Source organism: Podarcis pityusensis, assembly GCF_964106645.2.
Source record: "Podarcis pityusensis genome assembly, chromosome: 15".
In the NCBI taxonomy this organism is placed as follows: Eukaryota; Metazoa; Chordata; class Lepidosauria; order Squamata; family Lacertidae; genus Podarcis; species Podarcis pityusensis.
This window is the reverse complement of record NC_138040.1, coordinates 6,825,707-6,842,044: the sequence shown is the minus strand read 5'-3', so window position 1 is coordinate 6,842,044 and position 16,338 is coordinate 6,825,707. Positions and strand designations below refer to the sequence as shown.

At 46.2% G+C, this 16,338-nt stretch overlaps 1 protein-coding gene across 1 annotated transcript in view; it reads right to left on the bottom strand.

The window, feature by feature from the left end:
- Positions 1 to 498: 498 nt before the first annotated feature.
- The window catches only part of AATF (apoptosis antagonizing transcription factor), a 63,171-nt gene continuing 47,331 nt past the window's right edge, over positions 499 to 16,338 (bottom strand). Inside the window, exons 11-12 of the mRNA XM_080982989.1 lie at positions 15,045 to 15,116; positions 499 to 1,149 (exon numbers count right to left, since the gene is read on the bottom strand). Coding sequence (XP_080839115.1) covers positions 1,086 to 1,149; positions 15,045 to 15,116 — 136 coding nt within the window. The 3' untranslated portion in view covers positions 499 to 1,085. The remainder of the gene's footprint in view (positions 1,150 to 15,044; positions 15,117 to 16,338) is intronic.

The following is a 16,338-nucleotide window of genomic DNA, read 5'->3' as shown; positions in this document are numbered from 1 at the left end:
GTAAGCCCTAGGCTCTGTGGTTTAACCCACAGCACCATCCGCGTCCTTTACTTTAGGGAAGAACAAATCACCCAAAGCATTCTATTAGTTGCTTTCCACTTTTGGTCTCCTTGGAAGCCACCACTCAGATGATGAGCTACACATGCAGTATTTAAGAACAGACCTACCGAGAGTTTAGAACAGCCTAATTCCCAACCTGGTTGCCCTCCAGAAGTTTTGGACTACGATTCCCATCAGCCCCAGCTGCTCTGGCAAGGCAAAGCAGCAAGGTAGTTGTGGGAAGAGAGAGAGGGTCGTTTAGGGCATGACTATAGGCAACTATTCTGGTGTTCTATTTCCTTCATTCCCACTTTAAAATCACGTCTCCTCAGAACGGAGATGATTGGATAGTTACAGCCATCAAGTTTCACTCAAGGGCGTGTCACTAACAAAAACGGTTGTGCTGTACCCTCTGTTAATCTTTTGCCCAGGAACACAAACACGGTTGTGACACACAGACAAACACACACTGTTCTTTAATTCTGATTTCATTCCACAGGGTCTCTGACCACCGTCAAGGAGTTCAAGGACACAAGATGCTACAAAGGTCCCCTATGAAGTGTCCTTCGTACAGAGAACCAGGGTGCGATGGTTTGCTTTCATCCAGATTTGACCAGAGATGGCTACCGTGAAACTTTGAAGTTCTTCTCACTCTTCCAGGTTGCTCATAGGCCCGTAAAGTGGCTGGTTTCATGCCCTTGATGTACTTGGAGGAAAAGCACAGTTTGGCAGAGCAGTTGCCCAACACTTCCAAGACGCACTTCAACGTGTGAGCCGATCTTCGCTGAGGTCGTCGTGCGTTGGGTGAGCCTTGAGGTTAGCTTCCAGGAACATTCCGACTCCAAGGAAGTGGAGATACCTCCGGGGGCTTCTCAACTGGATCAAGTTCGGTGGGTGCTCCTTTTTATGCTCAAGAAAAGACATCTCCATTGACAGGGGAGGAAGGGAAGGGAGCAGGAGAAGTCGCAGAGCGATGGATAGTGTCCGAATGTGGTGGACGTTCCCCTCTCCAAGGTTCAGAGCTTGTGGTAGCACAACACCCACCACTAAGCGTGGTCGCCTCCTTCGAGGTGTGGCCATTTGCCAAAGAGGGACCGATAAAGTTCCGTTCTGGGTGGGGGAGGAGGGGGAGAGAGAGAAAGAGAACAGAAAAGCGCAAGCGTTTTATTCAATTTCATTTGTCAGCTTTGAACACGAGTCCACAGCCTTTTCGAGACTGGGGGCACCTTTGAAAATCACAAGCGACCAAGAAAACCCTACTTTTCAAGCAACAACACTTTCGCTTATGTCAGCGCCACCAAGCAACAAAATAGGCTAATGGAAGATTCAAAATTGTCCGCTGGAAGCAGCCAGCAGTTATAAGCACAAACATACAACTCAGTGGACCCAGGCGCTCTCTGGAACATGGCTCCATCCGCCTACACCAGTGGTTCTCAAGGGATGGGGTGCGCCACACTGTTGCGGGAGGAGAGGATGGCAAACGTGGCAGGAAGATCCAAGGACAAAGAAACATTTGAACATTTCCATGTTGTGTATAGTATAGTATAGTATAGTATAGTATAGTATAGTATAGTATAGTATGGAGCTGAATTGTTTTATCCTTCTTGGGTATCCCATGGTCATATAAAGTACAGTGGTACCTTGAAAGTCGAAAACATTCAGAAACCAAAGTGCAGCTTCTGATTGGCTGCATGAAGCTCCTGCAGCCAAACAGAAGCCGCAGAAGCCCCGTCGGACATCCGGCTTCCAAAAATCGTTCGAAAACCGGAACAGTCACTTCCAGGTTTCAATCGTTCAGGAGCCAATTTGTTCAGAAGCCAAGGCATTTGGGATCCAAGGTACGACTGTAGTTGTTTACTATGTTATAAATCAAGGAATCAAGGAATTGTAAATTTGGAAGGGACCCAGAGGGTCATCTGCTCCAGGACCACCCCTCGCCCAGCAATGCAGGAATCTCAGCTAAAGCATCCATGAGAGATGGCTATGTTTCTCTTCGTTTTCCAATGTTATTTCTTATCAATTAAACATTAGGTGTGGCACGAGCAAATTTTTATTCTGAAAGGGTGGCCCAGGGGGGAAAAGTCTAAGAACCAGTGACCTACACAATAGTGGCTGGTGCTCAGTGGGACTGGGAGCCCAACCGTCGCTGGACCTGCAGAGTCAATGACAAGCAGAGCTGGAGGCAAAGAATTCTAGTTTTGTCTCCATCCTCCTCCGCCTCCTCCATATTGAGCTCTGCAAGGGAAACACTGGGGCTAAGGAGGAAGAGGAAGATGGAAGCCAGGGCCACCCCCTAGACTCACTGCAAGTAAGGAGACATGGAGATGACAACTGTCCACCCTCGAGGCTGGTGGTGTCAGAGCCCCATTCACCCTAATGGGCCAGACCCATTCTCTAAAAACTAGCAAGTTGCAATATTAGCCACCCAGGAAACCAAGTTCTGTAACTTTGGTGACACTGCTGGGAGGACAAGACTGGCGGGAACATGGACATCCAACACAAAACAGGTCTTCTGAAGATGACCTGATCCTGCAGGTAAGAGGGACACAGGAAGGGAATGAGTCTGTTCCTGGGGAAGGACACAGAGCATGTGCAGATGCCGAGCCCCCGGTGCAAGGCCACCCCTGTTGGGAGGAGGATCTCCATGTTCTGCACCAGCTGAACAGCTTTCAAGGGCCGCCCCAGGAGGAGAGTGCTGCAGCGGTCTAGTTCTGAGGTGACGCGAGGGTTAAGGGAAAGGAGGGGCAAGAAAGAGGGGGAAGGCGAAAGCAACTTTTCAAGGTCAATTTAGAAGAAGCAAGCGGCGACCATCATCCACGGCTTCAAATGAAAAGGCTGCGAGATAATTAAAAATGCATTCGGCAATCTTTATTAATAAACACGAGGGCTGGGGAGACCTTGTGTAGTGCCACTCTCGCGCGGCACAGAAATATGTAAATACTGCGCCAGGGCTAGATTCCATCTCTCTGGGGAATGAGGTTTTTCTTCCCCCTATAAGTTTGCCCTTTCCATACAAGGCTTTTCAAGGAAGAGAACAAGATTGAATATTTTAATAGGATGTATGAGACCGCGGTGGTGTAAGGAGGATTCAATCAGGCAGGCTGCGTGGGACTATAATTTAGTTTTCATATATGTTGTTCTTTTTTCCTTGAGGTTGACACAGAACCGGAGGGGGAAGGAAGGGAGAATGAAAACAGCCCAGCAACAAAAGACTCAAATTAATAGGGCCCACTATCAACAGTGGTGTTGATAACGGGAACAGGACGGCTTTTGTCAAACACACACACAGACAAAATTAGGCTATGATTCATTTTTATGATTCATAAATAAATATACTTATAAGTATATAAATATACTTATAAATAAATATAAATATAAGTTCATATATCTGAAACCTGCGACAACAGAAAGGTTTGGCTAAGGAACAGCCAAAAGTATCTATATTAGTATATTATGTGTATAGATATGTGTGTGTATGGTATATATATGTATATTCAGAATTAGTGTATTTTAACACAACCACCATCAAGCTCAGAAATCCTGTATCTTTACACACGGTCAAGTTGCTAATCCTCATGGCTGGTTAGACAAGGGTGAGAACACTTGATGTCAACAAACATCACGATCAGATGCTACGAAGTAAATAACACTTCCCAAACAGACTCGGCTGAGAAGTTTTCAAATCTCTGCTGCTCAGCAAATGAGACAACCAAAAAAGATTCCAGGATTTCTGGAGAGTCACAGCCACAGGAACAAGACACCAAATCTCAAACGCTGTGTACCTAAAATGCTTATGGAGTTGTGTATCTAGATCAGTGCTAGATCTCCAGCTGTTTTTGCACTCCAGTTCCCATCATCCCTGACCACTGGTCCTGATAGTTAGGGATGGTGGGAGTTGTGGCCCCAAAACAGCTGGAGACCCAAGTTTGGAAAGCACTGATCTACAGTCCTCAACCTCGGCCCTCCAGATGTTTTGAGACTACAATTCCCATCATCCCTGACGACTGGTCCTGCTAGCTAGGGATCATGGAAGTTGTAGGCCGAAAACATCTGGAGGGCCGAGGCTGAGGAAGCCTGGGCTACTGCGTGGGCTTATCAATACTAAGTTGGACAGGTCAATGGTCTCCATCGGTCTAAGCCAGTTTCCTATGTTCCTATTAGCTCAGACGATGAGGACCGGAATTTTTATTTATCGTTTTATTTTTAGCAGAAGAGCTGAAGCTCAGGGGTAGAGCACCTGCTTTGTGTGTAGAAGACCCCATGCTCAACTTCCAGCGTCTCCAGGTAGGGCTGGGAATGGGACAGCCACTGCCAGTCAGTGTCTGCACTCCTGAGCTAGATGGCATCTTCCTGCTCCACTAGCTTTCGATTTAACTGTAGGAGAGCAGCTTTCCGCACAGCCCCGACTCCTTAAGGTCAAGCACATGGCGAAATGCTGCTTCTCTAACGTTCCTTGTCTCCGTACGACTCGAGAGGCCATTTCTATTAATAGTCAGACCAGAAGCCAGAGAGGGGAAGAGCATCAATCTGGGCCGGCTGGACAGTTTGCCCGAAAGGCTCTGCGGAAAACACGGAGGGCGTTCAAATTAGCCGAGCGCCGAGGAGTGGTCCATCTAGTGAGTAATTAATAGCGCTCGCTCCCAAGGTAAGAGCGTGCAGGAGGGTGTGGGGTCGAAACAGGGGTCTCCCCTGAATTAAAGTTTAACTTACCCTTTATTGCTACCTACAAAAATCAAGTAATGAGCAGTAACATTTTTATTTCTGTTAAACTGTCATTTTAGGCTGAGCTGGGGATAATTACCTATTTCTACCACGGTAAGGTTTTATCACCCTTAGTGAGGCATTTTCTAATTTAATATTTTTACTATATTATCATAAAACCTTGCTTTGGAGCAGGGATGGAGTGTGGGGGGGGGAGTGATCATGGGCCATTTGCCATAAAACACGCAAGTACCTTAGCTTTATTATTTGTGTATTTCGTTAGAAAGGGAGCAGGATTTTTGTGGGGGGGGGGGAATGCAGGGTGCCAGCTAGATGCAGTTAGGGTGCAGCTGGAATTCTGCACCTCTCCCACAGACAGAAACCTGTCCCCTATAAAAGTCAAAGGGAAACTGATAGGAGGTAGAAAAAAGAGATCAAATCTGAGAATGAGGTCGAGGAGACTGTAAATATTATGCGCTGTAATTAGGATATTTGCATAAGAAAGAAACGCCACCCTGATTTAGGAAAAAGAATTGGTGCAGGTGGGTCAGCGCATGCCCATCCCGCTTAAATGGGGGGGGGGGTGATTTTCTTGGTGTAGAAGGGAAACAAGTGCCCCCAGTCGTAGCAGCACAGGAAGTTGCCTCATGCAGTCAGCACAGCACTGTCAACACTGACCAGCAGCAGCCCTCCAAGATTTCAGACTGGGGGACTTTTGCAGCCTGACCTAGACATGACGAGGTTTGTTCCTGGGACCTCCTGCGTAAAGGTAAAGGACCCCTGGATGATTAAGCCCAGTCAAAGGCGATTATGGGGTGCTGCGCTCATCTCGCTTTCAGGCCAAGGGAGGCAGCGTTTGTCCACAGACAGATTTCCGGGTCATGTGGCCAGCAGGACTAAACCGCTTCTGGTGCAACGGAACACCGTGACGGAAACCAGAGCACATGGAAATGCTGTTTCCCTTCCCGCCGGAACAGTACCTATTTATCTACTTGCACTGGCGTGCTTTCGAACTGCTAAGTTGGAAGCAGCGTTGTGCAGATTCAAACCACCGACCTTCCGATCAGCAAGCCCAAGAGGCTCTGTGGTTTAGACCACAGCGCCACCAGAGTCCTTCTGCATGCAAGGGTGTTGTTCTAAATGGATGGTTAGTCCGCAGCATAGATACACAGGAGTTAGCTGTATATGGAGTCAGATTGTTGGTGCATCTAGCTTGCTATAGTACACAGAGAGTGGCAATGGCTCTCCAGGATTTTCAGACAAGGGGATATTCCCTGTCCTACCTGGAGATGCTAAGGATTGAACCTGGGACCTTCTGCTTGCAAAGGATTCTGCATGCAAAGCGCAAACAGCAACAACTCTCCCCACTTGAGATTCCCAGCAGCTGGTGTAAAGTAAATCTGCATGACTTATGCGGGTCACAGAATTCAGGGTACTCTCTTCCCCGCTCCTGATATGGGATTTTGAGGTCATGCAACTCCAAACGCAAGGTGAGCTTGGAGCTTTTCGTGTGCCCACATGCCAATGAGAACAAAACCAAGGGCCGGCAATGGTTTGGTCCCCAAAGGGAACAGGGCAAAGTGTTGCAGAAGTGAACCATTCCATGGTTTAAAAATAACTATCAAAACAAGGCCAAATGCAGCTGCATTTATTTTAAGCCGCCCACATTCTCAGTATCTCCGATGGCATTATAAAAAAAGGAGAGAGTGAGCACTAGGGGGCAATCTCACCCTCGTTTAACCGACAAAACTTCAGGAAAAGGGCACACACACACACACAATATAGAAACCACACCAGCGAATGTGGGCAATAACAATTATACCAGGCCAGAAATTAACCAGTAGCTAGCCTGCAGCAGTTTCTCTTTCTCCCCAGGTCAGGATAGGGGGCTCTCCAACAACACCCACTTTTTAGACCTCCACCCCACCCTGCTCTTAGGCTGCATTTACATGGTGGTTTGTTCTATTTAACGTCATGGTGGTTTATTCTATTTAATTTCCCAAACGGTCAATTTCCACACTATCTTTCACACAATGAGTGCAAGCTTAGAACTCATTTCCATATTGTTTGCAAACGGGATTTTCCCTGGAAGGAAAGTAACACGGAAACAAGCACAAAACTTGCATGATATTCCACTACAGTTCAAGGAAGCGGCTTCTATGCGGAACTTAACAGGGGAAAGACGTTAAAATGGAATAAATGCCATGGAATCCCGAAGGGTGACCTCCAACAGGTCTCCTCCCGAGGTAAGATCGAGATTTACAAGGTTTTCAGACAGGCAGCAATGGTGGGAAATGTAGGGGGGGGAGGGATTCTTCATACCCAGCTGTGCAAATGACGGCCATGGACAGCAATGGCTTCTTTCACCCCACTACCCTGAGTTGTGGGGGTGGGTGGAATGCTCTTAATCCGGCCCCCAGCGTCCCTTTTGGGTGGGTTCACTGTGGCTACAACTACCCTATACATTTAAAGCAGCATTACATCACTTTAAACAGGCTCCCCATGAAGAATCTTGGGAACTGTAGTTTGCTAAGGGTGTTGAGAGTCGTTAGGAGACCCCTATTCTCCTCACTGAGCTGTAATTCCCTGCCAAGGCTGGTTGTGGGTGGTGGCAAGGGAAGTCTTTTCGCTGTCGTCATTGTTAAAATAATAATTGAGAGTCAGAAACTCTCACTGATCTATGGTCTCTCCTTCTGTGGCCTGTATATACTTCGTCCTTCTCCATGGGGGTGAGGCTTATTGGCCTCCCCCGAAACATGATCAAAAGAGGGCAGGCTCAGCTACGTAAGGGCACTGGTCTTAAGGCAGGCAACCAGACTTGTAAAACACCAGATTCCTTCGTGACTCCATTTCTGCAGAAACCTAGGAGCGCAGCAGCAGCAGCAGAAGAAGCAATGATCAACAAGATTCTGAGAGAAGATTCCACAATTCTGCGCTCAGCGGAATTTAGTAGTGAGTGCAGAAATCAGCTGTCACTCTTCTTTTTTTAAGCAAAGTTTTGGCCCACTGTGCAGCTATACCTCTGGTCTGTGGAACAAGCACCCCTACTGAGCATTGCGACAGGTGTCTGTCCACAGATAGTTTTTCTGGAAACAACTGAAGACATTTTTGTTTTGACAAGCAATTCCAATGCGATTGGGGGCGGGGGGGGGGAATCTGCTTTAAGTGCTTAATCCTATTGCTTTGAGACCTAACTTTATACATTTTAAAAATTGTTTTTAAACCTATTTTCAGGAGATTTAAGGTGTAAACCTCGCCTTGAGGTTTAAGTGAAAGGAGACACCTCAGTTAATATAATAATTATTATATTATATATAATAATGGAGATTATTAATAATGAAGATGATAATAATAATAATAATAATAATAATAATAATTCTGTGAAGATACACCCCAAAGGATGTGGCAATTGAATCTTACGGCCCTTCCTGTTAGTTAGTTATTTCATAAAATCCAACACTGCTGAATTGTTTAAAAAAAACCAAAAAACCTCAAAGTGGTTTTCAAAGAAGGTAAAACTATATTGATAAAAAGAATTAACAACAACAATTTAAAACACTCAAAAAATTAAAATCAACAATAAACTAAAAACTGAATAAAACACGAATCAGCATTCTAAGTTTCTACGTAACTAACAAAACAAAAAAGTTTTTAGCAGGTGCCGAAAAGGGTACAGCGAAGGCATCTGCCTGATATCAACAGGCAGGGAGTTCCACTGAGCATTCACCACATTCGGTGTGCAGGAAGGTTAGATGACAGCTACGTCAAAGCAAGTGTGTTATTTCCTACGCTTTTCAGATTCATTTTCCTGTCACCTTCCTTATCCCAAGAAGCCCCATCTTTTGGGGAAGAGGCCAGTCGCGCCATCAACTGGAATTGCTCAACCTGAATTTGGTGGTGTGCGACTGAATCTCCCTTGGACAATGGCGCCCTTAGAAGCTGAGGGGTGGGTCAAGGAATCCCCCTTGTTGACAGGGCATGGCTTTGGCGCCCGGCTGCTGCATACTCTCCCCTGTGACCTAGAAATCTAGAATGGACCGTGCAAAAGAAGCACATTCAGCCCCACAAGCAGCACAGAGTCAACTATGCAGAGCTGAGGAAGTTACGGCTTCCCCGATGGGTGAATAAAGAGAGAACAAACTCAAATTTGGACACATAAATCACAAAAAAGAGCACATACCCACACAAAGTTTTTTTAAAAATAGTATTTTGGCCAAGGAGGAGGTCCTTTTTGTGTACTTTAATATTCCGCAGCCCTAGAATGGTTTCTTCCCTTCCACAGCTTGACTGTTTCGTAACAGGTTCTACGCAAGAGATGACAAATTGTCTTGCTGGGGGAAAGCAACAAATCATCCTGCCTCTCTTAACAGGTTAGCTTTATTTATTTTACTTCTTCGCCGTTGTTTTTTAAATGGACATTTCCATAACCAAAGAGGTCCAGGAAATTTTGCTTTGCAGGGCATTGCCTACATTTACAGCCATTCCAATTGCAAAGGCTTGAGGGGAGCTGATTTTTGGGGAGGCCTGGCTATGAATGGAGCTATTGCGGGGGGCAAGCTCTGGGCTTAGGAACAGTGGAGAAAGCTGTACATTCCAAGCCTACCTAATTTGTGTGTGTGTGTGTGTGTGTGTGTGTGTGTCCCAATATGTACGTATATAGCAATAAAAAGACTTCCAAATCTATTGGAATTACCAATATATAGATAAAATCTGCAGATTTTAAAAACTAACGTACATGTAAAATTACATTGCCCAGGTAAAGGTAAAGGGATCCCTGACCGTTAGGTCCAGTCGCGGACGACTCTGGGGTTGCGTTGCTCATCTCACTTTATTGGCCGAGGGAGCCGGCGTACAGCTTCCGGGTCATGTGGTTAGCATGACTAAGCCGCTTCTGGCGAACCAGAGCAGCGCACAGAAACGCCGTTTACCTTCCCGCCGGAGCGGTACCTATTTATCTACTTGCACTTTGACGTGCTTTTGAACTGCTAGGTTGGCAGGAGCAGGGACCGAGCAACGGGATCTGTGGTTTAACCCACAGTGCCACCCGCGTCCCTTTATTGCCCAGGTAGGTTTACCTAAACTGAAAATTTTTGAAGCAGGTGGCGATAACAGTACAGTGAAGGCATCTGCTTAATATCAATACGCAGAGAGTTCCAAAGAATAACAATGCAATTAATATAATATAATATAATATAATATAATATAATATAATACAATACAATATAACATAATATAATAACAGTGGTACCTTGGTTCTCAAACACCTTGGTAATCAAACAAATTGGAACCCAAACCCTGCAAACCCGGAAGTAAGTGTTCCTGTTTGCGAACCTTTTTCGGAGGCCGAACGTGCTCCGTTTTGAGTGTTACGCTGAGGTCTGTCTGTTTGTGCTATTTATTTTTCGTTTTTATTTTTGAGGCTTTTTTGTTTTGTTTTTGTGACTGTGTGGAACCCAGGTCAGCTACCGATTGATTGATTGTGTGACTGCAGTACACTGTTTATCGCTTTCGTTTTATGGATCAATGGTCTTGTTAGATAGTAAAATTCATGTTAAATTGCTCTTTTAGGGGTTGTTTTTAAAAGTCTGGAACGGATTAATCCATTTTGCATTACTTTCTGTGGGAAAGGGCACCTTGGTTTTGGAATGCTTTGGTTTTGGAATGGACTTCTGGAACGGATTAAGTTTGAGAACCAAGGTACCATTGTATATTATAATAATAGGTGCTGCCACACTAATAATACCAATTTCTCACCAATGCAGAACGAACTTTATGTGGAGCTCGTGAAAATGCCAGGAACCGCAGAAAGAAGTGGTCAGGTGGGCACATTTGGGGGTTAAAACGACCCTCCAAGTAAACTTTCAAAAAGATAACTTCTTGTATTGGCAGAGATAGCGGGATTGACAGCTCCAGACCCAAATTCCCCCACTAATCCAACCACTCAGTGTTTTTAATACCAGACGTGCAAAGTACGCAGAGTAAAAAGACTAGGAACTTGTGAAGATTTCCCCCCTGCTAACTCTTATGTCACAGAAACCTATTAATCCTTTAATGCCCGGATTTCCTAGAGGAACCTCCTACAGCTCGCAGCAAGACGGGCAGTGACTGACCCAGAGGAAGAGCCCACTTTTTAGAAGACGGGAACCTAGTCTGGGGAAATGTGCCACCCCTGACTAAAACACATATAGCCTGCCCACTTTTGGTGGCCAACAAGAGGAGGTATGTTAAGGCATTCCAACATCCTAAGTACAGTGGTACCTCGGGTTACAGACGCTTCAGGTTACAGACTCCGCTAACCCAGAAATAGTACCTTGGGTTAAGAACTTTGCTTCAGGATGAGAACAGAAATCGTGCTTCAGCGGCGTGGCAGCAGCAGGAGGCCCTATTAGCTGAAGTGGTGTTTCAGGTTAGGAACAGTTTCAGGTTAAGAACAGACCTCCAGAACGAATTAAGTACGTAACCAGAGGTACCACTGTATTTCAGCCTTACACCTAACTTTGCTTCGTGAGAGTTTCCGCGGAGAACGCCGAACCATCCGGCTACCGTAGCTCAGTGGTTAGAGTGAGCCTATGGCTATCTTTCAACACAGCCTACCTTAAAGGGTTGTTGTGTGGATGGGGCACGGGGGTGATGAACTATGTATGGCGTGTTCCCTGGAGGAAGGGTGGGATAAAATATTAGGAAGTATGCAAAAAAAGGCGGCAGTCTCTACTACTAAGCCAGAAAGCTCAGGTGACTTTTCTTCTCTGTGCTGGGTTATGTTCAACCACTGATGTGAGTCATGCCTATTAACAATGGGTCTACTTTGAGCAGGACCGGCTTTAGGGGAAACCCCTAAACATCAGGTCCCCAAACGCAGAAAAACAGCCACCGTTTTGCCACTGGATGCTATCGATCAGTGATGATGTGGACCAGAGTCTGGACATTGGAATCAGAAGAATTTAGCACAGTGGAGTCAAGTCCTTCAGGAAGAGCAGGAAGAGCGATAAGATTTGATGTAATCTGTGCTACGATTACAAGGCAGAGATGTGTCCTTGGCGCCCCCAAAGCCACAAAGATTGTTTGGGGTAGACTTATTACTCCTGGCATTTGTGGCCCCCCAAAAAATATCAAAGTGGGGGTGAAGGAGGCTGTTAAACAGGCAAAGCTGCTTTCAATAAATTAGATTTTGCCTCTCACCTACAGCAAACCCAGCTCACATGATTGTTGTGAGGATAACAACAGAGAACCACGTATGCCACCTTGAGCTGCTTGGAGGAAAGGTGTGATAAAATAAAAGTTGTGGTTTTTTTTTAAAAAAAGTGCTGCGTTCAAGTGTTCTTTTCCCGACAGCAATGCGCCAGGTGTGCCTGAGCGTGTTCGTGCACACATGGTGTGGGTGTCCCTGACAACATCTGTATCAGCGGGCAAATTATAAACCATGTCAATCCAAGTTAATGCAAAGCTGTAATCCTCTTTAACTAGAGATCAAAATCAGTGCCATGAGTTATGTTTGTCCCGCCGTCTGATAAGGAACAGAGGGAGACGCTAATAAAGAAAGGAGCGACGAGAAACCCTTTTAACGATGCCATTAAATGGCGCTGCCAAGTTTAGAAACATTGCTCTAGTTCCGGACCAATTAGAAGGGGGGGGGGCTGCACAATCTTTGCCCCGGTCCTCCTTCATGTGCCAGGAGCATCCCACCCACCTCTACCCGGCGCCCTGAGCCCTGTGTTCTCACGGAGGACAACTAGATGCCTATGGGAAGAAGGAGCTCAGCGCAAGGCTACTCTCAGCTCCTGTGGTTTCCAGCAACTGGTTCCCAGAAGCATGGATAGCCATTGTGACTGGTAGCCACTGATGTTGCAACAACTTTGAACTTATGAGAGAAGGTCCATTGCAAAGGGTTATTCTGCATGGAGAGTGGATACCTAGTACAGAATCTGGCATCCTAAAAAAAAAGCACAGGTTTAATTTAATTACTGGATACCTCCGGGGTGTCCATATGACACAATTCCACGGAAGTGCAGAACCGATCCTTTTAAACATTAAGTTTATATCCTGCCTTTCCTCCCAAAGCAGCCCAGAATGTGGTGCCAGGTGCGAGAACTAAAACAACCTGTTTATTTAAGAGCAAGTTTCTAGTTCTCAAGAGGTGTTATGCAGGGCTACCAAAGTCTCAAAAGGACAAGGCAGGTGGACGAACAAGGTTTTCCTTAAAGAGCTGCTTTCTGCGCAATGCCTTCAATCCCAGACCAGTAGCGACCTTGAAATGCCAGACCCCCTCTCCTCCAAGTGAATATCTGACTCTTGCTTTGGCTACCCAGAGCCCTTGTGCCACCATCTGCACCCCAAACTGCTTTTTCACAAAGTCCCAGCTCAGCATTCAAATCTAGAAAGGCGCTTTCCCTCACCCTGCAAGCCATTGTCTGCTGAGTTGGAGAAAACTGTGAGCATCCCAACTCCTTTTGCATCCTTAATCCTTAATGCATCTTCTCTTCCCCCCCTCCAAAAGTCCCACCACCAGGCAATTAATCTATTTTATAGGCTGTAAGCATGCTGCTGCTTCCCCCACTACCCCCCCCCCAGCGCCTGATTTTTCACACTATAAACATGAGGTGTTTTTATTTATTTTGGGGTCAAGCCTCCAAAATGACGGAAGGGGGAGGGGGAGAAGCCCAGTGCGTGATCACACCGCTGTGAAATGCATTATTTGCATTTTCAATCTCATAATTCACACTTGCAAACAATGAAATTACCTTCGACTGGCACTAAAGAAAGCGCCGTTATCATTACCTTCCCTCTTTCATGCTTATATAGGTTTTGCATTGCAAAAGGAAAAAAAATTTAAAAAATAATATATGGAAGGAAGGGGAGGGGGGCAATTCTGGGAGCCGTTTTGAATCGGACGCTGCGAAATTAACTTGGCCTCATAGAAAATGTGGTCCCCAGAAATACAGCCGAGGACAACAGGCTCTATGCAGTCCACCTGTGCATCATTTACAAGCAGAAACTGGTGCACACAGTTCAGCCTCCTGTGAAACTTAGAAACATCCTTTCTTTTTTTTTAAGAAGCTTCCCAAACAGTAGCCATGTTTGCCTCTTGCATCCGCAATAAAGGCCACATTCCCATGCCATGACACATTAAACAAGCATGAGCGCAGACCAAAACATCTGGAGGGCACCAGGTTGGGGATGTCTGAAAGAAACCATGGGTGGTCTGTGCAAAACTAAAGTCTGTGCTAAGCTAAAAATTGCAGTGGAACTTTTTTTTTTTTTTTTTTTTTGCAACCCGAGTGCCACAACGCCTCACGGGCAACCTTCTGGGGGCAGCACGCCAGTGGTGAGCAGGGCAGAGGATGCTCATCTTAACACACTATGGTAGAAGAAGAAGAGTTTGGATTTGATATCCCGCTTTATCACTACCCGAAGGAATCTCAAAGCAGCTAACAATCTCCTTTCCCTCCCCCCCCCCACAACAAACACTCTGTGATGTGAGTGAGGTTGAGAGATTTCAGAGAAGTGTGACTGGCCCAAGGTCACCCAGCAGCTGCATGTGAAGAAGTGGGGAAGCGAACCTGGTTCACCAGATTACGAGTCCACCGCTCTTAACCACTACACCACACTGGCTCACACATAGTAGGTTGCATTCTGGCTTCTCCGAGTGGTTTAACATAAGCTTACCAGATTCCCTGTTTCCTGGGGACAGTCCCTGGATTTACAAATCAGTCCCCTGACAAAATCCTATCATTTCGACTCATTTCAATGAAGTGTCCTTGGATTCATTGAAAAAAACCTGGTAACCTTAGTTTAACAACCAGACCAGGGAACTCTGGGAACTGTAGTCCTGTAACGGGAGCAGGGGTCTCCCCAACCGACCTTAACATACTGCAGCTCCCAGAATTCTCCGGGTGAAGCCAAGACTGCCTACAGTGGTACGGTACGTCTTTAAATTTATACTGCAGATGGGGCCTCAAATGCGTTCTCCTTTACAGTATGTCATGACTCTTGGTGACATTGAAAACAGTGCAATCTGACTGCATGGAAATTTTCTTTTTTTAAAGCACAGACAAAGCAAGATATAGCTGAAGTGTCTGAGCAGCAAATGGCAAGGGCAGAGCCTGGCCTGAACCGCAGAGAAACGCAGTGTGCAATTCTAGCTGCGAAACGCACCCATCTGGCTCGGCCACGACAGAAGGCCCACATTGTGCCGGTGACAAATGGCTAACTGATACAAAGAACCAGGGACAGTGACAGCCTGAAGAACAGGTCAATATCAAGCTGTCACAAAGCCCTCCGAGAAGCGTAATTAACCGCTTACTAACCTGGCATCATCCGTCATCGTGGAATGGTCAATGGGGGCCATGAAGCTGACCAGCTTGCTGTGGACGTGATACCTGAGAAGAGAAACACACACACGGAGGGTGCGTTGTAACTATTCAGATAGAGGAAATGAAAGCAGAAAGCAGCCTTATTCTCAAGTCAAGACCACTGGTCTGCCTAGCTCAGAACTTCCTGCACTGGCTGGCAGCAGGGGTTTCAGGCGAGGAACGATTCCCAGCTGTACTGGAGGCTGAAGATGGGGCCTTCTGCATGCAGAGCAGATGTTCTGCTACTGAGCTGCTGTCCTCCCACAAAGCTGTTGCGCCTTCACGGAAATCGCTGCAGCTAAGCGAAGGAGCACACTCTGCGCTCGCGTGAGGTTTCGATTCAGAGCATCAGATCCCAGCCATACAAAGGCGGCGGTGGGAAGGTCAGAGGGCCCCTTCTCTCCCCAGCACTTTCTCCCCCCAGCTCTCTTTCCCTTCAACGCTATACAGCGGTACCTCGGTTTAAGAACAGTCTGGTTTAAGAACGATTTGGTTTACAAACTCTGCAAAACCGGAAATGGTGTCTTGGTTTGCGAACTTTACCTCGGTCTATGATGTAAGTAATGGGCGCCGGCTGCTAGCCTGCTCCCTAAAATATCACTGGTTTGCTCATTTCTATATATAGGGTGCCTATATTCTGCATGCACTGGTTGCATGGCAACGTGTGCCAATAGCTTTAGATACCTATTAGGTCCATAAATTACCATATAGCATATATTCAACACACAAAAAACAGCGACAAATTGTTGTTGACAAAGGACAGCTGGACATATAAAGGGCCCCATTACTTTCAGTAGCTTAGGGCCTCATCAAACCTAAATCCAGTCCTGGTCATTCCCCTCCCCCTCTTAGGTTTTTGATAACTCGGGGGTGGGGGAGGGGAGAGAGAGAGAGAGACATAATCCCACAGACAAAAACTGTTCTAAATCCCTTTGGCTAAAAGGAAGAAGAAGAAGAAATAATAATAATAATAATAATAGAAAGGTTCTATGAGCCCAGCTCAGGGTGGTGCGATGTCTGTCAGGGGGCTCTGGCGGAGTCATGAATATATCCCAGTTGCGTACGACGCTGACAGGAAGGAATATTGATAGTCAATAATTATAGGCTTTTAGGCCCAACAAAGCAGCTCAACCCTCTTTTCATAAATTATCTCATGACATCTATCTTAAAAATTGCTATGCCAGGCCTGACCCAGCCCCACTCGGCTGACTTCTATCAAGTGCCCATCTGAGCACGGGATTTATTGTTT